The sequence below is a fragment of the Solea solea genome, chromosome 21, assembly GCF_958295425.1.
Source record: "Solea solea chromosome 21, fSolSol10.1, whole genome shotgun sequence".
Lineage (NCBI taxonomy): Eukaryota > Metazoa > Chordata > Actinopteri > Pleuronectiformes > Soleidae > Solea > Solea solea.
The window spans coordinates 15,078,863-15,105,068 of record NC_081154.1 but is presented as its reverse complement, the minus strand read 5'-3'; the positions used below and the strand labels follow the sequence as shown (position 1 = coordinate 15,105,068).

General features: G+C 39.9%; 1 protein-coding gene across 3 annotated transcripts; it reads left to right on the top strand.

The window, feature by feature from the left end:
- Positions 1 to 27: 27 nt before the first annotated feature.
- Positions 28 to 26,083, top strand: nrap (nebulin-related anchoring protein). 3 transcript variants are annotated; one of them, XM_058620940.1, is made up of 44 exons: positions 28 to 276; positions 868 to 962; positions 1,130 to 1,217; positions 3,523 to 3,627; positions 4,405 to 4,512; positions 4,650 to 4,757; positions 4,847 to 4,951; positions 5,042 to 5,149; positions 5,249 to 5,356; positions 5,596 to 5,703; positions 5,801 to 5,908; positions 6,110 to 6,217; positions 6,688 to 6,804; positions 7,754 to 7,858; positions 7,977 to 8,084; positions 8,707 to 8,811; positions 8,909 to 9,007; positions 9,448 to 9,555; positions 9,721 to 9,828; positions 9,931 to 10,128; positions 10,213 to 10,317; positions 10,409 to 10,507; positions 10,691 to 10,795; positions 12,596 to 12,703; positions 12,863 to 13,020; positions 14,281 to 14,434; positions 14,522 to 14,626; positions 16,782 to 16,880; positions 17,586 to 17,690; positions 17,783 to 17,890; positions 18,127 to 18,240; positions 18,324 to 18,521; positions 19,058 to 19,162; positions 19,377 to 19,475; positions 19,821 to 19,925; positions 20,035 to 20,142; positions 21,320 to 21,631; positions 21,722 to 21,826; positions 23,228 to 23,326; positions 23,430 to 23,534; positions 23,658 to 23,765; positions 24,407 to 24,718; positions 24,827 to 24,982; positions 25,081 to 26,083. In XM_058620940.1, the coding sequence occupies exons 1-44, from the start codon at positions 211 to 213 to the stop codon at positions 25,375 to 25,377; spliced, it is 5,532 nt and encodes a 1,843-aa protein (XP_058476923.1). In that variant the 5' UTR covers positions 28 to 210; the 3' UTR covers positions 25,378 to 26,083. The 3 variants fall into 3 exon arrangements, with proteins under 3 accessions (XP_058476923.1, XP_058476925.1, XP_058476924.1); XM_058620941.1 differs by lacking the exon at positions 3,523 to 3,627 and having other exon boundaries at positions 29 to 276; XM_058620942.1 differs by lacking the exons at positions 5,596 to 5,703; positions 5,801 to 5,908.
- Positions 26,084 to 26,206: the final 123 nt, after the last annotated feature.

Here is a 26,206-nt window from a genome sequence, read left to right as displayed (position 1 = left end):
CCTGGTGTCAAGTAAGAGACACTTGCAGAGTTTCACAGTCACAGAGCTGCGTTTGCTGCCGTCAGAGACACACTGTCAGAACTGTGTGGAAGCCACTGCCACTTCCTCCTCTGAACTCCTGCCTCACCTGACATTAGTTTTTGGCTGAAATCTTTTTTTTTTCTTCTGATATTTTTTTTCCTGAAGGAAGGCAAAGGACGCACTCTCACCATGCAGTCCTGTGCAAGGTGTGGTTTTGTGGTCTACCCAGCTGAGAAGATCAACTGCATTGACCAGGTAACACCGAGATGATCGAGATAATTAGTTTTTATAGATGTTGTAACATATATTCTGAGTAGAACTCTCATGAGAGCAAGGTCAAGGTTTTTTATCTTGAATATATTTATCAACCTCACATAAAAACATATTTACATAACTTATTGGTCAAAGAGAAATATTAGGTTGGTAGAAAACATTTGGTGATGTATTATGATAGTAATCAGGCTTGATTAGCTACGATCTACCACAGGAAAAATGTAAACGTGCCCACATTTAAGCTGTTAAACCAGGATTAGGTTAAATACAAAATATTCCTCAGCATGAAAACATGTGAATGTGTGAAAAAATTAGAGGTATATACAGTAGTTTAATAGTTACACAAAAGATTAATTTGAGAACAAGTCAACGAGTCCAACTGGAAGAACACTCTGTGTCCACTGCTGTTATTTTGGGCCTTGCTATCTTATTATAATCTGAAGTTATCCATCCAAAATTAATTTCCAAGTTTCTTTTTCTGGCATGATAAATTGACTGATTGACTGAATGGCTGAAGTGATGAGTTTGAGATAAGATCTTGGATGTTAATCGGATGTGATTTTCTTTTGGCAGAACTGGCACAAAGCATGTTTTCACTGTGACGTCTGTAAGATGGTTCTCACTGCCAATAACTTTGTCAGCCACAAGAAGAGGCCGTACTGCTCTGTGTAAGTTCCGGGAACCACTCACACTTGAGCACATTATTAATTATATCAGCAGGGTCCCAAAGACTGATCACGCATCAATATTCATGGTCCATTTTCCTGTAAAATTACATTAACTTCTCCAGCCTCAGAACTGGTGATTAAAATGAACCCTACTCTCTTCACCCCAGACACAATCCAAGGAACAACACATTCACAAGTGTCTACGAGACGCCCGTCAACATCAATGCAAAGAAGCAAAGCAAGGCGAGCAGTGAGGTAAGAGGATGTCACACACAAACGCAGCAGGAGCAACAGCTACAGCAACACAGGGGTGAAATATTTCAGCCTTGATGTGAGTCAAGGTGTATTACTGACAGGCTGACATAAGTCTGGCACTAGAGGAATGACCATTCATCATTGACTGAGTTTACTGTGGAGACTGCTATTCATAGTTACTGTCAATTTAGGTCATTGTTTTTTTTCAGAAAAGGGAATTGATGCAAGCATTATAGTTGAATTTTGAAGAGACCTGCCAATATCAAAATCACTCCTACTCAGTAAGGCTTTAGCTAACGATTATTATCACGGTTGTTTAATGCAGTGTTTCCCAGACCTCAATTGACGACACATTCACTTTACTGTCATAGATGAGCAGAGATACCAGATCATGTTCACATATAGGAAGCTGAAATCAGAAAACTTGATTTGATTTTATAAGAATAACGTTGTAAATGTAGATTTATTGGTGAATTGATGTAGCCATATTATTCAGGCTGGGAGAAGGATCCATCCTCTGTGTCTCTTCTTGAGGTTTGTCCTATTGTCTTTCCCTATACAAGAGTTTTTCAAATGAGTTTTCCCTCATTTGGTATGATGGCGTAAGGATAGAGGATGTCACTTGCTTTACAGACTGTAGACCTTCGAATATATGTTGGAATATACAAATAAAATTGACCTGACTTGACTTGAGTAAGACTTGCGCACAGGAAAATTACAGTTTTCCTTTTTTATTTATCACTGAAAGCCACACGAAACCCTTAATGACTTCACAGTAGACCCAGCTCTATTAACCTATCAACGTATAAATGGTCAGAGAGTTCAAGACCTGACCCTCATTCCGTCTTTATGAGGGGAAAAGTGAGAGAGTAAGGGAGAGAGAGGTGGACTGCTGCTCTGAGTCCGTGGTGACGGCAGCCGTGTGGAATGGAGAGTGCGGCTGGCTGCAGGTTATTTCTGTGCTTGTGACAGAGGCGAGAGACCACCTCTCTGCTGAGCCCACTTTATGCTTCAGCGGGCTAAAATTATATTTCAGGGGGAGAAAAAAACATCCCTTCCTCTCCTCTGCCCTGCCACCTGTCCCTGTCCGTCCCAGTCTGTCTGTGTCCACGTGCTTATATTAGGAGTAGGCAAGCAAGCTCATCAGCTACTGCTCTGTGCCACTGAAGATAGTTTGGCCTAAACATGTTGATATTTGATCTGAGGGCCGACCATGCTGCTTTACCTAAATCTTATCTGTCTTAAAAAAAAACCTTGCTATAGATCATGCTTGTCTTTCTTTGTTATGTTATTCTTTTTGTGTAACATCACCATTTTTATTCATTCATGTAGTTTCTTCATTATTTTATGATCTGCTTAGCTTATACAAACCCCAGGAAAATACAATATATTTAGAAACATTATTACCCCTTCCCTCAAATTCAAGCAATTTCATATCAAATCTGATATAATGTTGGTAAAGTGCCTAGTAAGTCTGGTAGGGCTGCCAAATCTTCTTAAAGCTGTTCTGTTTTCAACAAACCATTGAGCTATGAGGGGGTTAGAGACAGACTTCCATGCCATAACTTTACATTTCCCGTTACTTAAATAAGATTAAATATACCATGCAGCAAATGCGTGTACCTACTGGGAAAGTACCTCTTTTAAGATGTATCATAATATCACAGATGATTTGTCAAAAGGCCTTAAATTTAGAGCACATCCAGGTACAATGTAAGAAAGCCATTCTTACATTCTTACCTCTTCTGCAACACATATTTTATACTTCAGGTTTACATAAATGCAATTTATGTAGAGTAGGGTAAAATACATTTAGTGAAAGAAGCTCTAATTAGTCTCTATCTGGCATTACTCATAGATAAGTGATGAGATTTTTTGGCATAGTCAACCATCATGATTGTTTCTCATGATTATTGTTATCCCTTCAGCATTGACGCTCACACAGCAGCTGTATTGCATCCTTTGAAATGTGCAGCTACTCTAATCTTAGTTCTGAACACTTAAACAGCTCAGAGTTTCATCACTTGAGTTCTCCCCTCTGGATCATTCCCGGCAGATCCAGCTACATCTTGATTAGACAACTTAGTTATTAATAACAGGGCACTAATAATATTATCCCTTAGGGCTGCAGGTCTGACTACATTAGATAAATGATGATTAATGCTGTGGCTCTGGAACTCAGGCAATCTTAGTATTTTATTCTTTGTTATTACTGCCATCAAAGTGAATGCTGCAAAGTGTGCGCTTGTGCAAATGTGTGCTGCTTTGGCTTAATGTTTGTCTTGATCTATATGTGCACTTGTAGCTGAAGTATCGTGAAGATGGCGAGCGCTTTATGTCCACCTTCCATTATGACATGAGGTCCATGGAGCTGCAGAAGGCTCTCCTAGCCAAACAGATGGCCAGCCAGGTGAGGTAGAGCAACTGGCCTTTAGCCTGGGTTAAAGGGAGTCCCTGCTCAAATCTTCATCTTTTTATTTAGATAACGCAGTCAAACTTTAAGTTCATTGTATTTTATAGTTTATGAAGCAAATCATCCACGGACCATTTGGTGTCTATTTTCTTTTTTTTCATTTGTGCCAAAAGCAAAGTTTGTGCAAGTCAAAATTCTAATTTAATGTTGACATGGATTATTGTGTATGATTTCAGTGATCATGGAGGGCAAGGTGTGAATCAACAGTTCCATCACAATACTGATATCACAAAAACTGGCAGGATGTGATTATGTACCATTATGACAGCGCCTGCAATAGATATGAAACTATATTACTGATGTAGTTATATTCATTTCAAATCACAAAAAGCAACTTTAGTATGATTTGACGACATTGACACCATTTAAATAGGCAGAATCAACAATCCCAATATGTAATTTTGACATTGTCATTTTTTTGCACTCATTCCTTTGCATTAATTGATGCATAAAACCAAACCTCATCTCCTCACTTTTCTGTTTGATGTAAGACTGATACTTTTGGTTTCTTCAGATCTTAGACGAGTTCTGCTGACTGTGTTTTATAGACACATTGGTTTATTTGCACTTGTCACTTAGAGGCTATATAGAGGCTGTGTAAACCCATAGAAAAAGTAGACAGGGCTGGGTGCTCTTCATGGCATGCAAAGGTAGAGTATGAACTGTAGTGTGAATGTCTCATAATGATCAGGTTTGTTGTCTATGTCCAAACAGGCCTTTCACTCTCAGTCGGAGTTCTCACAGCAGCAGACGTGGTATTCTGGCATGGTGAGCAGTCAGGCGATTGAGATGTCATCTCAGGCACAGAAGGCCATCAGTGATGTGAGGACACTTTTTACCCTACCACAGCATTTCTTTCCATTTGTTTGATAATAAAAGCAGTTTGTTTTTATTTTATTCACACTTTAGCATTTACAATTTACTGCTCAAGTGTCCTCACTGCTTTTGTGCTGTGACAGGTGAAGTACACAGAGGAATATGAACAGTCAAAAGGAAAAGGCAGCTTCCCTGCCTTGATCACTCCGGGTTACCAGGCTGCTAAGAATGCCAATACATTGGCCAGTAGTGTAAGTGCAATCGTTTTTGTCGATGGTTGACATGACATTGTGATGAGGTCAGTGAATGTCACTAAGTTCGATTTTTACTTTCTGTGCAGCTTGAATACAAAAAAGGACACGAGGAGAGAGTTTCAAAGTACACAGCATTTGTTGACCCTCCAGAGGTGCTGCTCGCCAAGAAACAAGGGCAAATAGTCAGCGATGTAAGCCTCGATTTTATTTGAATTCTAACCAGATTTTGAGTCGAGTCAGTCAACCCACGTGTGCCTGAACCATTGCTTGTCGTCCACTAGTATGCCTACACCGAAGATTATGAGCAGCAGAGAGGTAAAGGCAGTTTCCCTGCACATCTCACACCTGGATACAAGATGTCAAAGAAAGCCACTGAGCAGGCCAGTGATGTAAGTAGCAAAATAAAAAATTCAGCCACACTTATTCAAACATGCATTTATGAACCCTGACCATTGGTTTACACTGGATTATGATTCATATTCCACCAGATAAAGTATCGTCAGATGTACGAGCAGGAGATGAAGGGCAAAGCCAGCACTGATGCTGCTGTTTTGGAGACGCTTCACGCCAAAGAAAATTCAGAAAACTTCAGCCAGGTGAGGAAGTTACTCTATAAACCATTCATTACCAAAGGATGCATCATCATGATATGCAGTTAAAGGTTGACGTTTATGTGGTTTCCACCTCAGAACTGAACGTTACTTGGAGGGACTTAAAATTTCATGTCACGTTTATACTGAAAAAAACAAGTTAAATTCACAGTATTGTTGCGATGATTACATGGCTCTAAACACCTTGTAATCACAAATTGAAGTAAGTGCTGTCCTGTTTGCAGATCGCATACACTGAAGACTATGAGCAGCAACGAGGCAAAGGCAGTTTCCCCGCACATCTCACACCTGGATACAAGATGTCAAAGAAGGCCACTGAGCAGGCCAGTGATGTAAGTAGCAGAATAGAAAATGCAGACACACTCCTTCATATGTATTTATGAACTGTGGTCATTGTTTTACGCTGGTTTATGATTCATATTCCACCAGATAAAGTATCGTCAGATGTACGAGCAGGAGATGAAGGGCAAAGCCAGCACTGATGCTGCTGTTTTGGAGACGCTTCACGCCAAAGAAAATTCTGAAAACTTCAGCCAGGTGAGGAAGTTACTCCATAAACCATTCATTACTAAAGGATGCATCATCATGATATGCAGTTGAAGATTGAAGTTTCTGTGGTTTCTAACTCAGAACTAAACATTACCTTGAGGGACTGAACATTTTATGTCACACTTGATGATAACATGTCTATAAACACGTTGTAATCAGAAATTGAAGTAAGTGCTGTCCTGTCTGCAGATTGCGTACACTGAAGACTATGAGCAGCAACGAGGCAAAGGAAGCTTCCCTGCAATGATCACTCCTGGTTATTATCAGGCAAAGAAGGCACAGGAGAATGCAAGTAATGTAAGTATTAACTTAACGTAACTTAAGTTGTTGAGTCGAACAGGTGGAACTTTGAAGTCTGTGTTGCTAAATGTGAAATGATTTAAAACTGAAATTTAATTTTCAAATAAGTAATGGCTCTTTTAATCATTCTATTTTGGCAAGGTGGTTAATAACTCCTTTTCCTGTTGCATGATGTCACTGCACTTTAAAGGTTAGCGTGTCAGTTGTATAAACATGTGGACTGGTATCATGTGTAGGGTGTAAGATGGATAACTTCTGGCCTTGTCGTCACTGAGCAGGACAGATGAGGGACAACAATGAGAATACCTTTCTGTGTTGTCATGCTGTAAACGCTTCACCGTGACGGAATTAGACTGTGTGTGTGTGTGTAAAAATGTGTGCTGCTAATCTCCTGATCCGACAGTAACACAATATGTCGTCCTCCTACTTCACGTAAATGCACTAAATCATCTTTCATCCACTTGCAGCTAAAATACAGAAAGGACTTAAGCAAGATGAAGGGCACTGCGCACTTCCATAGTCTGACATCTGAGGACAATTTGACTCTTATGAATGCCCGGAAGATCAACAAGCTTGTCAGTGAGGTGAGTCCGTCAGTGATTCATTTGTCAGGCTCTTGAGGTGTACTCAATAGTGACAGTAGTGGGCATACTGTGTCAGTATCCAGCAGACATGGAGCCGCCCCAACCTACATGTCTCACATGCCTGTATGGTGGGGTAACAGCTCACCTCCAAGGTTACTGGACATCCCATAAAACTGATTTGACACAAGTTAACATATATTCAGGGTTGCCTCACACTAAAAATACACTTTCTAATAAACTTCCTCTTAAAACTCATTAAGTTTTTTTTTTTTATTAATCCTTGATTGGTTCTTAGGTAACTAACCTTTGATGACTGAAATACAGTCATTGCACGTTCTTCGATTCTACAATTGTATAATATTATATGAATTAATTTATCATTTATCAAAAAACTAAATGATTGTAGTTTTTCCAAAAAATACACACTAAGAAAACATTGGGAATTGTATGTAGTTTTCTTCTTAACTTTCTTAAGAACAAACGTAAGGAAAAACTTCAAGATTATTTAAGTTGAATAAAATAAGATTGCTTCGTATTTTAGTGAGAAAGCCATCAGACATTTTTGTCTCGGTGGCTCTTGATTTATGATGGAGTGTTACTGTTGGTGACTGATCAGTTGCAGGCACTTGTATACTGTATATTTAGCTCATGACAGAGTGAGATGACGGCCACCTCAGGGCTACAAATGATCCGCTCTGACTGTTTGATAATAAAACTAGAGGAACCTCATTCATTACACTTTACATTTTTTGCAAGGTTAACAAATGTTTTAAAACATTCTAAATCCATGCCCAGATCACCACCACAATCTAATAATGTCTTAATTTATCCATAACCTACATCCCCCAGGAAATTTCTTGTAATGCCTTCTTTACTTTTTTAGTTGTGTGCAGACAGAGGTAACAACTTCACAAAGCAACTGCTTTAACTTCCTGTATTGTTGTAACAGGTGGAGTATAAGAAGGACATGGAGAACACCAAAGGCCACAGCATCAACTTCTGTGAGACACCGCAGTTTCATAATGTTTCTAAAGTTGCCAAGTTCACCAGTGATGTAGGTATTTTTGATTTGTTATTCGTGTAATCGCTTCACTTGTCTGACAATATGTCGTTGTTGGCAAAGCATCTGCTCTCGAGTTCTGCAGTTTGATGATTCTTTTTGTCTTTTTCAGAACAAGTACAAAGAGAAGTACATCAGCGACATGAAGGGACACTATGAAGACTCGGGAATCGATAAGAAGACCATGCATGCAATAAAAGTCAGGAAGTTGGCGAGTGATGTAAGTTTTTCATTACCTTGCCAAAATAATATTCTTAATTAAGTCCACTTTGACAAGGCTTCATATTTAATTGCTTCCATGAAATCTTGAATTGTATTATTTTATTATTATTGAATGTCTTATTCGTGTATACTTAATATCTGTTTTTGTAGAAACATTTTCTGGGATTATGCCAAATAAAGCCAAAAAGGGATGGGGATTAACACAGGTGTTAAAATGTCATTTGAAACTTTAACCTACAAAGTGATCAATTGTTTGATTTCCTCAAGGTCTCACTATCAAAGTGAATGAGGCTGTGTCTGGAGTTTGTGGATGGAGAAGGAATTGTAATTCTGATTATGTCCCAGAGCTCTTCATTCAAACAGTCTCCCAGGGGGGAATTTATAGGAGAGGCCAGCTTTGTGTTGGCAGTATTATGAATTCTAGAGATGCTACTTCTGGCCATAGTACACAGATTTAAAATGTGCCCAAGAATAATTTTGGTTGGGGAAGAAGGGAACAAGGTGAATGTTTACAAAATAAACCATGGATCTGAAACTAATAATAGATAGATGGAACTTGGGGAGGTTATACTCAGTCTGAAGTTGTTTTCAAATGATGCAAATAATCTTGTACATTTTAGATTTCATACAAGCAAGGCTGTGAACAGGAGCAGGCTGAATACAACTACCCAGCCACCCTCACACCAGGTTACCAAAGCCAAAGGAAGCTTGACCCACTAAAAGATGTAAGTTCTCCAAAAATCTATGTAAATATATACTTCATTTTATCTGTGATCTATTTTTTTTATTTGATTGTCACAATTTGGTTTGGCTTGTTTTCAGAGGAACTACAGGCAACACATTGACCAGGTCAAGTACAAAATGGTGACAGACACACCTGAGATCATTCTGGCAAAGAAAAATGCCCAACTTGTCAGCAGCGTAAGTAAACAGCGTATCGATTTTACGTTTTACAATAGTAGTGACTGATATTAAGTGGTTAGATTTACACACATTTGCACTGCATGCACGTCTGATTTGTGTGTTCAAGCTGCTGTAGATACATGGTGACACAAGGTGGCAGCCTCTGTAAAGCAAGCCCATTGATTACAGTACATGTAAAAGGCAGTAAAAACCAAACAGTTTTATTGTAAAGTGAATTTAAACATATATACATAGATTTCTACAAGTGAACTCTCCTAAATGTTACATACTGGACCGTTAAATTCACTCAAACACTCATTCACAGACTCTGTCCCTTGTGCTTTATGTGCAAACCTGCATTCACATAATTAGAAATTCATACACATGACAAAACGAATTAATTTTCACTTCTCATCACATCACAATCATGTATTGACAACCCATATTCATCCATCCAGAATAAATATAAAGAAGACTGGGAAAAGACCAAGTCTAAGGCCTGTGACATTGGCATGGACGACCTGAGTGTCAAAACAGCCAGAGCTTCCCGAGACCTCGCCAGTGATGTAAGCAAACACACACACACTCCTCCTCTACTCTGCTCTGCCCTGCAGGGGAGGTATAATCTGAGCGTGAACAGAGCTGATGGCTGATCTGAACCGTGCGTAAGTGCATTTAATCAGGTGTAATCACAGGCAAATGAAATTAAGTCAGGCGGGCATGTGTTTCAGATTAAATACAAAGAGAGCTACTTGAAGAACAAGGAAAAGGCATTGGGGGTGAACGTGAGTGACTCCAAGACTCTGCACTCTCTTCAAGTGGCCAAGATGAGCAGTAATGTAAGTTTCTTTTATCACAGGTAGATTACAGGTACATTTAAATGCATGTAACAAGTACCTTTCTTACTACCTGCCTTGTTTTTGGTATCATTAACACTTCAGATTGCGTACAAGAAGGGCTCCAAGGAGGGACAGGCTAACTTCACGCTTGCTTCAAACATGATCAACTTGAGCCACGCCAAGAAGGCCCAAGCCCTCGCTAGCGACCTGGAATATCGCACAAAGCTCCATGACTACACCATTGTGGCAGACGACATCAAGGTCCAGCAGGCCAAGAAAGCTTATTCCCTGCAGAGCGAGGTAAGAGGGATGAACCTCACTCTGGTTTATATGCTTAATGCCGTTCAAGGTTAATGACACATTTTTTGCTGGTGTGCTTGACAGAACCAGTATCGTTCAGACCTGAACTGGATGAAAGGAGTCGGCTGGGAGGCAGATGGTTGTCTGAACATAACACAGGCCAAGAAAGCTGGAGAGCTGCTCAGTGATGTCAGTACAACTGTTATTTCTTCTTTTAGTTGTTAACATTGCATTGGGCAAAACTGATCATCTGCTCTATCTTCTGTCTCCCCTCTCTCAGACTAAATATCGCCAAAAGGCAGACAGAATGAAGTTCACCCATGTGGCCGATGATCTCTCCATCAAACACGCCAAAAAGAGCCAGGAACTGCAGAGCGATGTAAGGTCTTCACTGCCAAGCTGTACATTTAAGTCACTAAGTCGCATTCATCTACTTACACTCTCTCATAACATATATATATATATATGTATATATATATATATATATATATATATATATATATATATATATATATATATATATATATATATATATATATATGTATCTATGTTTGATTCTCAGCTGGCGTACAAAGCAAGCACGGATCAGATGATTCACCAGTATACCATGACAAAGGACGAACCTCTTTTCAGACAAGCAAAGGCCAATGCTGAGCTTCTCAGTGCAGTAAGTTCAGCAAATGTTCCCACACTGCATTATGTGTTATATTATAATGAACAATTACAAAAATATGGTCTTGCAAAACTCCTATTAGTATTTTCTCTCCCATTCCCATTCAACTTTAAAGATTCAGTATGTAGAATTTAGTGGGGATCTGTTAAAAATAAATTGAATATAATATTATTTATTATTCATATGAGTGTGCTCTGCCTTCACTGCGAAATAGCTTAAGATACAAATACTCGCTCTCAGTGAAAACATGGCTGCCAGCGAGGACACAAGGAAAAACAGGTTTTTGTCACTTAACAAAAGGCTCACCTAAGAAACTGTATCTCTGCTTAATTCTACAATATTTATCAATGTTGGACAGCCTTTTCCAATTAGACACTAAAGTTTGTGTTGCTTTGTAAACAGCTCACTTATATTAGCCAAGTCCATAGAGGAAATCTGTTATTTTACATCACACAGACGCTTGATCAGTAAATTGAAATGTGTTGTTTTGAATTGATGTTAAACTTAGACTTTGTTTTGTGAGAGCAGTTTACGGAAAACTAACTGCCTTTTCCAGACAGACAGGTTTGTCTAACAGTGAGATTGTGAGATGTGAAGTGAGTAGTTTTATCACATCAAACTGCTGAATGACGTTTTTAGCAGAGTCTTTTCAGTTATACTCCAACATCTCACTTTACTAGTGCCATTCTTCCTGTGAATTATTTCCTGTGTGCAACTTGGGTCGGTCGACACAAGATCTAAACATGCTATACTGAGAGACACATCCACTGTTTGTAATCATTGAGATGCTGTGCACTACAGCTTATAGCTGCCTTAAATGCCATTGAGCATTTAGTTAGCAGTAACTAACTACAGCTGTTAAGTAAAATACAGCATATACAGTCCAAACACATTGCACGTGTTCCTCAATCTCAAGCAGTCGTAACATGAAGTATGTTAAAACTGTTAAAACATCAAAGTTGGACTCATCCACAGTGAGTGCATGTGTTAGTTGCTAATCTGTTGGCCTTAGTTTTCTGATAATGATCAGAAATCAGCAGGATCGAGTGGATTTAAGAGAAAGCAGTCATCAGTGCACTTTTTTTTTGCCAACATTCTTTTTATTGTTTTTTCATCAGTGCACTTTAAATTCAATTAGAGCACAGTTTCTTGGAGTCATGCCCCTTCACTTTAATTAAATTGCAGGAGGTCAGTGGTTGCCATGTCAATGTACAGTATAATATACTGTTTATATTTGGAGCTGGTTCAACATGCTGTCAACACAAAGGTGATACAGGGTCTTTAACTATGGATTTTATGGTTCTTTAGTGTCCCAGTAAGGCACACAATAAAGTTGATTAACCATGGACTTAGTCCATCAATTAGAAATTAGAATATTTAGATTAGGGTTGAACGTCTGCAAAATCCACTATTTAGAGCTTTAATTTAACAAAGTGTTTAACACAATAAGGTCAATTCACAGCCAGTTTGCGTTCCATGTGGCACATTACTTCTGAGCAACATAACGTTATGTTTAGAAAGTTATTTACACTGCCACGTAGAGCATCTTTGCAAGTCGTTATATTTTTGTTAATTTATTTAAAGTATAGACAAGTATGTGGAAGCTTTTAATTAGTCCCAATAATTTTTCAATTAAAACAGGATAAACTATACTTCTACTAATCCTAATACTTGTCTTCTTTGTCTTGTTTTTGTTTCCTGCATGTTTCTTTAGTACATATGAAAAACCCAATTACCTCTTTGCTTTGCTTTCAGTTAATGTTAGGTGACTCAGATGTTGATGTTTCTTTCTAGAAAATGTACAAGAGCAACTGGGAGAAGCAGAGAGAAAAGGGCTTTGACCTGCGTCTGGACTCTCTCTCTATTCTCACTGCCAGAGCAAAGACGGACCTGGCCAGTGATGTGAGTGACATACTAACAATGTCATCATGTATTTAAATATGTTTAAACTTGACAAGAGTTTAGTACATAACCAAAGGAAAAAGACTGTAATAAATGCAGATAAATGCATAGATCTATTTTACTATTTGGTCAGACCTTTATTATCTTGTCTGCTTGCAGGTCAAATATAAGCAGCAATATGAGAAAAACAAAGGCAAGGTGATTGGTATTAAGTCAGTGAGTGAGGACACTCAGATGGCCCACTCTGCTCTGGCAACCAAACTACAGAGTGGCCGCCATTACAAGAAGAACTACGAGGACACAAAGAATAAATTCAGGTGAGTTTGCGACAACTGACACCACACAAGCTTGTACAATATATAACCAAGAACTCGACTAGTGAATCAAAGATAAGAAGTGTGGTTGTATGAGGTAATAGGAGTTTGCAAACTGAACCACCCTCTTTGAATTTATCTGCACAAACCAAATGCTGCAGTAATAAACCAGTAGCTCCTCTGTCCCCTTGAGCTAAAATTATGATTTGTTGGGATGGATTGAGCTGTTGATCTCCCAGGAGGCTCACACAGCTCAGCCAACGCTGTCTAGTGTCTGTACCGTGTACAGCTACTCTTCAAAAAAAACATAGTTATCCCTTTAATGGAAAAGCGGACAGCAATGTGAAGAAGTTAGCTTTCGTCCTTGTCACATTCTCCTCTTCTGTGAATTAGTAAAAGATTGCGTAAAATCCACTCAGGTGAATTGATTGGTATTCAGAGAGCTCATTAAGGCTTTGCTGCAGTTGTCCGTGACCTCTGGTTAAATATGTTCAGATGTTTGCCTCAGAGGGGAATGATGAGGTTGTTGTCTAAATGAGGCTTTGACGTCATCATTCGATATGGATTAAAGGGCCAGCCACTGCCTGAAAAACATAGATATCTGCTTAAATCGCAGGCAGTAACACTCTCAAGCTCCGGTCTGCTTTATAACCAGATGCTGCAGCACTGACACTGCTGACACTGAGGCCACTGATCCTTGATAATAACGTTCAATCAGGAGAGACTTGGACTGACAGTGGAGCAAAGGTTATATTGCTAAGCACAGCCCAGGAACATAAATCTTTTGGGCCCTTAGACCCCTTGAGATATTTATGTGATTAGAAAATGAGTCAGGCCATACTTATGGCCCGTCTAGACACTGGGGATGGTTGATGGTTGTGGAGATGCTGGGGATCTGAAGGATAACAAATGACTGTTACATTCAAACTTTTGTAAAAAAATAAAAATGTCTTTACACTATACTGATTAAGCTCTTTGTTCTTCTGCGACAGTCAATGAATATCCTTGTTTTGAGGACAAAACACGGTGCTTGAGGACATTTTAGGGATTTCAAAACACTGATTGACATTTTTTTTGCATTTTTCTAAAGATTCAGAAACCACTTGAAAAATCTAAATGAATCAATGATGAAAATATTTGTCCTTGGACTGAAAGTAAATGGGGTGGAGGAGGGTCCCACAGCCAAGCAGTTTGACAGCAACAGTGTGATTGACTGATTTTGGAAGAAAACCCCTTGACTGATGTATTGAATCTCATCCTCAGTGTTGCTTTGGATATGCTGAACATCAGCCACGCTAAAAAGGCTCAAGACCTGGCAACCGAGACCAACTACAGGACTTTCCTCCATGACTACACTATTCTGCCGACTGACATGAACGTCGCCTGGGCTAAGAAGGCCTATGGACTGCACAGCGATGTAAGTCTCAAATTGCTTGTTGTTTTATTAGATGGCAGGGTTTGGGTGTTTGGTGCTGAAGTGCTCTTGTAAATTACGTGTCCACAGAAACAGTACAGGTCAGATCTGAACTGGATGAAGGGCGTCGGTTGGGAGGCCTCGCAGTCTTTGGACGTCCAGCAGGCGAAGAAGGCCGGAGAACTCATCAGTGAGGTAAACCTTTGACCCTGAGACCCAAACCTGGCGCCACAAGGGGGCATAAGTCTGAGCCCCTCAGTTGTATTTTCTGCCTCCTCTGTTGGGGCTATATGCATCTTAACAGCCAAAACACAAGTGGTGTAGAAACTGAAGTCACTTAAAGCTGTTTCTATCTGCCGCACTGCTGATTTTGAGTATAATAATATGTATTTAAAGATGCACAGCTCACCTTTTATTTTTTTTTATGTTGTTTATGTTATTCTGCCACCGTTTGATCTTTGTCAACAAAAGTATTATTTATACACACTCTGTCAAGCTAATTATCAGACCTGACCAAGGGAGCATTTGTGTTTAGGGCACAAGAACTGGGTTTTATTAGGCAGGGGTATTCAATTTTGAAAATGTTCCTGTGCAGTTCTTTGTGTTTTCAGTCATTTTCCAACCTGTTTAGAGTTGACTCGCTGTGCAATGTTACTGTTGCCTTCATTTCTCTTCGCCTAAACTAAATCACGTGCTGTGTACAGTGTGAGAATGTTGGTGTCATGAGATAAAAACACCACCATACTGAGAAACACAAATTTGACAATGGTTTAAAAGTAGTACACAGTTGTTGATATTTGAAAGTTACACTTTGAAGCAATAGTCATATACTAACTAAAGCTCTTTATTTAGGTAAAAAGAAAATTACCCCCTCACAATTTTTAAATGCCCCCTCTGCGACTTTACCCCAGAATGAATTGCTTGAATTAATTTATGACCAGTGAACACAATTCCTGGAGAGTGAAATGAAAAAAAAGTGACAAATGACTCCACTTCTGTAGCTGAATGGAAGAGAAAGGGAGTGTTTTTCTCGCCGTGACATTTAACCACTTTTATGCAAATTATAATGAGCGCCAAGTGTAATTATCATGCACCATATGAGTAAGTGCTCTTAAGTGTTAATATCTATGGGAACTGTGTGGCTACGTGAGCCCAGAGAGCAGCAGAGAAAGTGATGACGAACATGCAAGTTGAAGATACATAATGAAGTTTACAGCTGAGGTCAGAATGTATTTAAAGAGCCGTGGGTTATTTGTGTTCTCCAGTGCTATATCAAGAGGTACGACTGTTTCTAGTTTTATTTTTTTAATCGCAAATATTCTACTTCACTGATTAGGGCTCAGTTTTGTTGATAGTTTGTCCCATAGTTTGATAGTTTGTTTTGTAGTTTCTATCTCTTAACCACATAAGTCTGTGGAGCCACACTACTTATACCTGTATTATATTACACTGCAGCTTTTAAGAGTGAGCGACGAGGGAATCATTTACATTTATGTTATTTGTGCTAACCAGACCTTCACGGGAAACGCTGTGAGGCATCTCCATAATGCCAAGTGTCCAGTTTCCTCAAAGCCTCCAGATATTCTTAGTGCACAGTGACCACACTGAGTCCAGGAGCCATGTTACATAAATGTTCCAGCTCTGAAAACATATCTTATTATGAAATGTGTTTATTTGACTTACATTCATTCATTCATATTACATTTATATGTCACTTACTTTATACTTTTAGGCATTTATATTCAGTGTACTTATTTATACTTATATACTATATATACTATATATCTAATTTTGTGGAGAAAAGTCATAGGAGAACATGAGAGATAACTGATGACTCTGGATTCTTATTGGATCTGACTAATAATAATTTAACCTGAAAACTGCCTTGTCATGTAAAACATCCTTCTTATATAATGAGTCTCTTTATGAGCAGGTTAAATGTTAATATTTGCAAAAGATACACGATACATATATTTATGCGACTTGTCTAGTGGAGACTTAGCAACACCAGACTCTATTCATAACTCATCTTCATGAGCGGCCACTTATTTTAAGTGTCATTCTGCTCAGGGTTACCAACATTAGACCATGGACATAAATAGAGTTTTAAGTTGCTTCTGAACTGGACATCTATAAATATTGGAATCTACAGGTCTATGTATGTATATTTGTCCTGAAAGGAAATAACTGACTTCTTTTGTTTCTTCTTGGCATTATTGGAATTGTTGTCTGTGATATTCTTGTGCCCTCTGCTGTTTATCAGATGCATGTTCCACTAGAGTGTCATCTCACTCTACTGTGCGGACTGTCTTGATAACTCGGCCCTTTTGTGTTTCATGCGTTTCTGCAGAAAAAGTACCGCCAGGGTGCCAGTGCTCTGAGGTTCACCAGTGTTGAGAACACTCCGGAGATGGTCCAAGCCAAAGTCAGCAACAAACTGGCCATTGATGTAAGTTAAGCTGCAGTTTAATTTGTCCCCCTCCATCTCCAATGACATGTAAATCGTACTTAAATCTACAATAGGCAAGACACAGAAAGCTACAAACAAAGTTGATTGTTGAGTCTCATCCCCAGGTTGTTAACAATTTTTTTTGGGATAAAAGCGCTCTGTCCTGAGATGAGCATGGACAGATCAAAACGCTTTCATATGCAACAGATGAACTGAACAAATGCCTGTTTTATTGCGTTTACTGTCAGAGTCTCTGTTACATTGATTCCCGGCTCCAGTAGTCTACATGCCGTCGTGTCCTTGGGCTGACACTTGACCCCACGTTGCTCCTGACGGAGCGTTGAGTGGTCATCAGTACTAGAAAAGTGCCATATAAATGTAACTTAAACAGAGTCACAGTGGGCTTGATGTTTGGTGCTGCAGGGGGACAATAAATGCAAGAAAACATGTATCAATATCAGCAGAGAGTTTCAGACATGCCTCAGCTCATCTGTCACTAGTGAATCAAGTGCTTCTGTCAGTGCTAATCTGATAAAAACTAAAAAACCTAAATAACCTATAAACCTGGTGGTTGTACCAGCATGCCTTAACTCCAGCACTGATGGACTGACTATTATAAATACTGTAAACTTAAAGTAAAGAAACAGACAGATTGAGCTTCTGGTTTCATGGAGGATCAGTAACGTTGTGCTTTCTCCTTCACAGCGGTTGTACAGGGAGAAGGGCGAAAACCTGAAGCACAACTACACACTCACTGAAGAGCTACCTGAGATGGTGCAGGCCAAGCTCAACGCCATGAATATCAGTGAGGTAACACATTTAAAAAAATAATTATAATTCAGGAACTTGAGCATGAATATCTTACAGTAAAAGTTTTACGAACTTGCTGTGTGTGTTTGCAGAGCCATTACAAGGAATCTTGGACTAAGTTGCGTGATGGTGGTTACAAGCTACGTCTGGATGCCATTCCCTTCCAGTCTGCCAAAGCATCTGCTGACATCCTCAGTGATGTAAGGGTCCAATAAACAAACATCGTTTTATCACTGCTTAAAGACTGTTGGTCTGCAGCCCTTGATGTTTGATTTGTGCCATGAAAAGTAGCAGTGTTAAACTTAAAAAGTATTTTCAGAGATTTTTTATGAGCTGTCTGATTCTGTCCTGATTGAGTTTTTAACACTTTAATGAGATTTTACAGTCATCACTCACATTTTGAATATCTAACTGTACCCGGCCGATGTCATTTCAGCACAAGTACAAAGAGGAATTTGAGAGGACGAAAGGGAAGATGATCGGGCTGAGGGGACTGCAGGATGATTTGAACATGGCTCACTCTGTCCACGCCACCACGCTACAGAGCGACGTGTGTGCTTTTTAAAAAAAAATGTCTGACAAGAAATATTGTAAGAAACAAGGGTTACAATTAATTTCTTTAACTCGTTCCAGATTAATTATAAGAAGGACTCAGCGAAGCAGCTCTCCAAGTTCCAGCTGTCCATGGACATGATAGAGGTGGCCCATGCCAAAAAGGCCCAGTTGCTGGTCAGTGATCAGGACTACAGACACAGCCTGCATCAGTACACGTCACTGCCTGATGACATGAAGGTGCTGGCGGCCAAGAGGGCATACGCACTGCAGAGCGAGGTAAGAGCGCCGGCACCCTGCTGCACACACAGCATCTGTTTTAGTGGCAGCTGATAGTGACATCACCAGTTTTGAAGATTCCACAGTTGCGATGTGGCCAGCGCCGTGTTGAGGTTTTTACTTGAAGTTCACAGACGTCACCAGGCTCCTTTTACATGACACCAGCTGTCAGTCTTGGTGTCCTCTCATATGTGTCTTCATTTATCCTCTATTTCCCTCTAAATGGGAACATAAGTTACAAATTTGAGGAGCTTAACTCCTCAGGAAAATGTTAACTGAGATTATAAATCAAGTAAAAGGTAAATTAATTTTTCCCACTTTAACGCTTTACAACCTGCAGAGTCGCCCACTGGTGGCTATTCCATATATATTTTACTTCCGTACTGCCTCATCCAGCAAGAAGGTTTAAAGGAATATCACAATGGTTTGGATAACAACATCCAGGTTTACTGTCAATAAATGTTACTCAGTCAGTTTATCACGGACATGTTTTACAGAAACTACATTTTAAATGAAATAACTTTAATTATTTACAGAAAGTGTATCGCTCCGACCTGAACTACCTGCGTGGTGCAGCCTGGATCGCCACAGGGGCCCTGCAGATCGAAGGCTCCAAGAGGGCCTCAGATCTCATCAGTGATGTGAGATATTCTGTTTTTGTTGTCTTGTACATTTCTTTATACACATGCAACACTATTAATTAGCTTTCAGTACCAGCAAGAATTATCAGTCATGTACTACACGATGGAGAGTAACTGTGTGTGTTGATGTTCATTGTCATTTTTCTGGAAGTTTCTCTCTGATACACTTGAGGAAACACAACCGGGACTAATGTGACTGTTTCTCCTGTAACAGAAAAAGTATCGTCAGCAGCCGTACAACTTCAAGCACACTTCTGTCATTGACTCTCCTGATATTGTTCATGCCAAACTCAGCGGACAGATCACAAATGAGGTGAGACAATAACCATATGGTATTAAATATAGAAGACTTTCCTTTTCAATGTGTTCAGTGAAGTACGTCAGAGGCAGAGTACAGTACACATAATGATATATATCACAAAGAAGCATATGTAAGTAAATTACAAAGTAAACTTTTTTTATATAGCACCTTTTGAGAGCATTGACTGAGCAACATGCTTCACAGAGGCATCACAATATAAAAAATACACATGAAACAACATAGAGGAATCTCTCAAAGGCTAGAAAACACTATTGTCAGTGACCATAACATTTATGGAACTTACTACTATACTAGACATTTACATGAAACAACTTTCTCTCTGTCTCTCTCTCCCAGCGATTGTACAAAGAGAAAGGGGTGAATGACCAACACAACTACACAATAACATCCGAGAGGCCTGAGATTACACAAGCAAAGATCAACGCAGCCAACTTCAGTGAGGTACTACTTGTTCCTTTGTTCCTAGTTACCATACAACAACAAACATGCTGCATGCACCCGTGTCTTAGTTACATTTGATGGTGACTCGCCGTTTGTGTCTCTGCTGCAGATTAAATACAAAGAGTCCTGGCACACGCTGAGGGCTCAGGGCTACAAACTCACCATGCAGGACATCCCATTCCAGGCTGCCAAGAGCTCCACAGGCATCGCCAGTGATGTAAGAGTTTTCAAAACAAAACAAAACAACACAGTTGCTGAAAAACAAACATATTCATCAAAAACATCCACCTAAGAAGAAAAGTATAAAGTAAAGAAAGTAAAAAAGGTCCAACGTGTAACAATGAGGAGGGTTTATTGGAAGAAAGGGAATACACTACCCATAAGTATGTTTGTAAGCATATAATAAGCATATAACACAATTTGGAAGTCCTTCCATATTGAGCCTTGCTTTACAGAGGCTGTCATCTTGTGCCGCCATAATTCAAGCTCACTATGCAAACAGTGAAGGACATTCTTTCTGGTATGTGAAGGCCACCGTAGTTCCTTTATGCACTTGCGGAAGGGAGGTTTGAGCGGAGGAGTCCTCTGTTTGTTCATCTGCATTGTGACCATTACATGTCATTAATGCAGTAGTAGGGCTGTTGTTTTGTATCAGGTCTATTTCCTTTGTAATTTTATTAGTTTATTTGACATTTGCAATGCATATCAATAACAGTTTTTGTAAATATACAACACTTTTCAACCATATTCCATGACCTGATTTATGGCTGCTTTATTAGTAATTTTGAGATCTAAATGACAATTGGAAACTGCACAATTTGCAAATCACTAAGGCTGCAATTTAAGCATTGCTCTTTGCCAATATAATTAGAATTAGAACCAAAGTCCTTATCCTTAAATGACATTATAAAAGTTATAATTGTATGGTATTTCATGTTGTCATGCTCTACCGTGCTCTCATGCAGCCATGAGAACGCATGCTGTACTGTGTTCTGTAACACAGCACTACTTAAAGGTACAGTGTGTTGCATTCAGCAACGTCTAGTGGTGAGGTTTCATGTTGCAGCTGAATGTCTCTCACATCACTCGTCCCTTCCAAGTATGTAGGAGAACCTTCATGTAGCTTCAGTTATCGTTAAAACTCAAAAGGTCTTTAGTTTGTCTTTTAAAAACACAGTGGTCCCACATGATAGCCTCTGTAGAGAAGAACTGCTCCTGATGTAAGTGTTCATGTTGTGGTATGAAAACAATAATTTACACATTCAGGTGATTGTTCACTCAAATAATTTAATACATGATATAATATAATAATAAAAATGTTATTGTTGATTAGTTGATTATGCATTGGTCTAAAACTGTAATTTACTCCAGCTGTTACTTCTGCTTCTCTGCAGTACAATTACAAACACAACCACCTGCTGGAAAAAGGAAAACACATTGGCATCAAAAGTGTCTTGGACGACCCGCGTCTCCTGCAGTGTCTGCAGGCGGGCCGGCTGGCCAGCGACCAGGAGTACCGCAGGGACGCCCTGACTGCCAGCGGTCAGTACCACCTCACTCCAGACATGATTAATCTGGTGACGGCTAAGAATGCCCAGGCTCTGGCCAGTGATCAGGACTACAGGACCAGGCTGCATGAGTACACGGTGCTCCCCGATGACATGAAGGTCAAATGGGCCAAAAAGGCTTACGACCTGCAGAGTGAGGTGAGAGGAAGTGATACGTAGCTCAAAGACAACGAGAGAAAGCACCAATGAGGCAAACTGTTTTGATCATTTTTATTGACTTTTGCCCAGAAACTCTACAAGTCAGACCTCAGTTTCATGAAAGGTGTGGCCTGGGATGGAGTGGGAGCTCCTCAGCTGGAGTCAGCCAAGAAAGCTGGAGAACTCATCAGTGATGTGAGTATATTGATGTGTGTTTATTGGCAGAAATTGAAATAATTTGGATTTCACAGACTTACAATAATGCTGCGTTCCATCTACATCAAAAGTCGGAACTGTGAGTGACGTCACCTTCAAGTTGATCGAGTTCAAATGGAGAAGTTAGTTGGGGCTAGCCACAGTTTGCAATAACATTTGATAGCAACACTCAACATGGCTTCATAAAGGCTGCCTTTTTTCTACAGCAGCTCAAATCAAAGCTCAAAGCTTACTAACCAACTAAATAGAGACCCCATTCTTATTGGTATATGAAGGCCATTGTAGTTCACTGACGCAGTTGGAAAAAGGAACTTTGAGCAGAGGAGTCCTTCATTTGTTATGAACTGCAGTCTCTCCAGTAGATGCCACTATGTTTTTACACCATAGTAACCAATAACACCATATAACATCATATCTTGGACCACAGCAGGATTATAAAATAATACATAAACTAAACAATAACATAAAACCGTGGATGCTGGTAACTTGATAAGAAGCAGAAAACAGGCAGCAGGTATCAGTTCTGGGGTTTATTGAAATATCTTGTTGTTGGTGAGGTTGAATAGAGTAAATAAGACTAAATGAGGTCTTTGTCAGCACTACATTAGAGCAGAGTGGAGATGGTTGAGCTGGTTGTTTGAGGTTGTCTTGATTGCACTGATCACTTGCACCTGGTGGGTGACCGGTCCTGACACTGGCACACCTGCAGCTAACGAGATAAGAGAGCAGCTTCAGGCAGGTTACTGAAGACCAGCAGTAACATAACTACTGTCCTAGTCGCATTTAAAGTCTCATTCTGCTTTAACACTGTCACATTTCTACATGACACAATATATACTTAGTATGTTTTGTACATTTGAGAAGGAATAAAAGGGAAAAGATGTTGTGATAATAGGTGAATTATACAACAATTCTACAACTCTATTACATTAGACAGCCATTTTCAAACTAGAAATACATTTGTAAACTGCTCAGTCTCCTGCACCAAATTCCTTTGAGAAGAAGTAGTGTTTTTAGGTCACCAGGGTCACAGGAAGTGCTGGTCTATTTTGGTTGGTTTGTGTCACTTAGGTGAAACTGAATATAGTGTTTCAAACAGAGAAGTCACAAAATAACACATATAAACTAACTAATGGAGGCAGCAGTGGATCACCAACCCCATGCCATGATGTAAAATTGCTCATTTTCTCTATGAACTTTGGTGCAGGGAGTGAGCAAGTCACAGTCTTTCTGTTGGTAATGAAATAGGCTCCTAATGGTGAGATACAGTGGTGAACATTTTCCTTAGGTATGATAGCCTTTAAGTTGACATAGATTACCTGTTTTATTTTTGAGTCGAGAATAAATGAATTAAGTTTTATGTTTTGCTCCTGTGTGCAGAAAAAGTATCGCCAGCTGCCTGACCGTCTGAAGTTCACCTCAGTGACTGACTCTCCTGATATGGTCCATGCCAAGACAAGCTATCAACACTGCAGTGAGGTACAGAGACATGATAAATCGTCTTACTCCATGTACGACTATTCTATTGTTACGTGAATCTTGTTCATCATCCTGTGTGTGTTTGTTTTTTTGTTTACTGCAGAGGCTGTACAAATCAGGGAAGGATGACGACATGCATAAATACACCTTACACCCAGATGATCCAGACTTTGTTAGAGCCAAGCTTAATGCCCAGCAGATTAGTGATGTAAGACACTTTTCAGATGCTCCTTGATGATCCTACATGCAAGCCATATTTTGAAACCCACACAAAAAGATTTCCAAACTTGTTGTGACATGTCTCGATTTTCCACATCTTTTTCCAATGAAGAAAGTTTACAAGGCGTCTGGAGAGCAGGTGAAGACATCAGGATACGACCTGAGGCTGGATGCTATTCCGTTCCAAACTGCTAAAGCCTCCAGAGAAATAGCCAGTGATGTGAGTTCACTTTATCACGACATCTTGACTTTTAAAAAAATAATAAAATAAAGCTACAGGTGGTGGGATTGCAAGAAAAAAAACAGATGATTCTTGAGTCTTCATAGTCAACAGACGTGCTCCTCATTTATCAAACGTGTGTACACCAAAAATGTGTGTGTACGCTCATTTCCATGCAAAGATCGGCATTTATCAATATGGACGTTGGCATGGCGTACAATCAAGTCTCACGCCAGCTCAAACCAGGTGTATGCAAGTTTGATAAATGAGGGCCACTGTGAACTGTGTGTAAGGGAGGCACAAATGTCAATTACTCTCTCAGATCACTCGATTTACATTATGTTGAAATATTATTATGGCATTATCGATCAGTAACAAATATATCAGTTATTACTGTAAATGTAAAAAAGTTTTTACTGTCTCCTAATAGTCATTCCAGTTTTGCTTCTGTATTCTGAATGAAGCATAATGTGCCCTTTGCACAGCAGCCATTTTCACATATTTAGCAGAAAAAGCACAGGTTTTAATCATATTAACAATGGCTCTGTTCATGTAAGTCAGGACAGTGTGACAGTGAACAACATGAAACATAAATATTGAACTTATCTGATAGAGACATTGTCCCTTTCTCCCTCCAACAGTTCCGTTACAAGGAGTCCCACCAGAAAGAGAAGGGCCAGCAGGTGGGGCTGCGCTGCGTGGAAGACGACCCCAAGATGGTGCACTCCATGGCGGCCAGCAAACTCCAGAGCAACCTGGAGTACAAGCGTCAATCCAAGGAGGATCACTCCCACTACAAAATCCACGCCAATCAGCCCGAGTTTCTGCAGGCGAAAAAGAGCCAGGCGCAGGCGAGCGACATCACCTACCGCCACAAGCTCCACGACTACACCTGTGACCCCCAACAGCTCAATGTCAAGCACGCCAAGCAGGCGTATGGGCTGCAGAGTGATGTAAGCGAGGACTTTTTCAAATGGCTTTAAATGTCACTCACTTGTCTGAACTTTATTTGCTATGTCAAGGAGATGACCTGCCCTAAGTGTTTCTCCATTTTGTTGTAGGTGAAGTACAAATCAGACCTGAACTGGATCAGAGGAGCGGGCTGGACTCCTCCTGGATCCCATAAGGCCGAGCTTGCCCGTCGAGCTGCAGAGCTGGGACTGGCAGAGGGAGTTACCACTGACGAGGCTATCGCTAAGTACCAGCAGATGATGATGGTGAGAGAACATGGAGGAGGATTTCTTATGAGTGGATTCTTCATTCCACATACAAAAAAACTTCAGGTTCAAGAGTGACCCTGCTGTTTGTCTTTCAGATTCACCACCACCAGCAAATGGAGCAGCAGCAGCAGCAGCAGCAGCAGCAGACTTCCGAGCAGGTGGAAACGAGCGAGGAGGTTCAACAAGGCGTCAACATGGACGCCACGGAGGTCCTTAATGTCAAGAGGAAGAAGACCATTCAGACCGTGCAGAAAAAGTCCTCCTCCACCATCACCACCTCATTCAGATCCTTGAAGAAGTCCAGCAGCACCTCGTCTTCCTCATCAGCTGCCCTCCAGAACACCGTCACAATGTCAGGGTCTAGTAAAGCTGCTGCGATAGAGGAGGCGTAAAGTTTGTATACATGATAGTGTTAGGAGATTGTTAAAAGACGGGCACTTTGAGAGGACGAGACAATGAGGTGAAGTTTTGTAAAGTGGTTCACTGTCTAGGTGACGCTTTAGTATCTATTTTGATGAAATGATGGTTGTTATTTGTTATTTTATGTCAAACAGTTGTCTGTAAAGTAGAGTATTAAATGCTAAAGGTGGGCTGAGCATGTTGAATTGGGAAGGATGTGGTGAAGTCAAAGGGTTTTAAGCTTCAGGTCGGTTTTATGGCCCATGTGATCATGAAAGTGTCTGAAGAGGACGATGGTAAGGACAGGAAAAATTGTTTTAGGACAGAAGTGACACAGTATGAAATGGCTCGTGTACGTTGACTGAATTCAAATGAGATTTCTATATGGCCGGCGCTTTAGGAGATTTTGTTTTTATCCATTTTATTTCCTTCAGAGATGAAGAAACGCTGCAAGTTCAAATGGACAAAGCAAAAAGGACACTGTTGCACCTCTGCAAAACATGCAGTTTTAATATGAAGGCTGATAATCTGGTGTCCTTTGAGCTAGGCTCAGGTCGACTGATACGATGTGTCATCTCCATTTTGTCTGGCAGGTTCAGCTTTGTGAGTTTGTAAAAGTGCCTCTTTAACTCAAAGCTGGACTCGGAGTAAATGCTTGGTTTTTGTTGCTGAAAGAATAAATAGTTTTTCTATTTTCAAGGCAAACTAAACTCTTTTCCTTTTCCTGTCCTCACATTCCTGTTTCTTTAGGACAGTAAGTGCTGTCTTTGTGACATGAGTCATTTGGTTTATGGCTTAGCGTTATGTAATAATCACAGATGT

Coding starts and splice junctions, on each gene's coding strand:
- nrap (XM_058620940.1), top strand. CDS start 211: ATGCAGTCCTGTGCAAGGTGTGGTTTTGTGGTCTACCCAGCTGAGAAG. Junction 5,357..5,595: donor ATTCAGAAAACTTCAGCCAG/GTGAGGAAGTTA, acceptor TCCTGTTTGCAG/ATCGCATACACTGAAGACTA. Junction 17,891..18,126: donor CTGCTGACATCCTCAGTGAT/GTAAGGGTCCAA, acceptor ATGTCATTTCAG/CACAAGTACAAAGAGGAATT.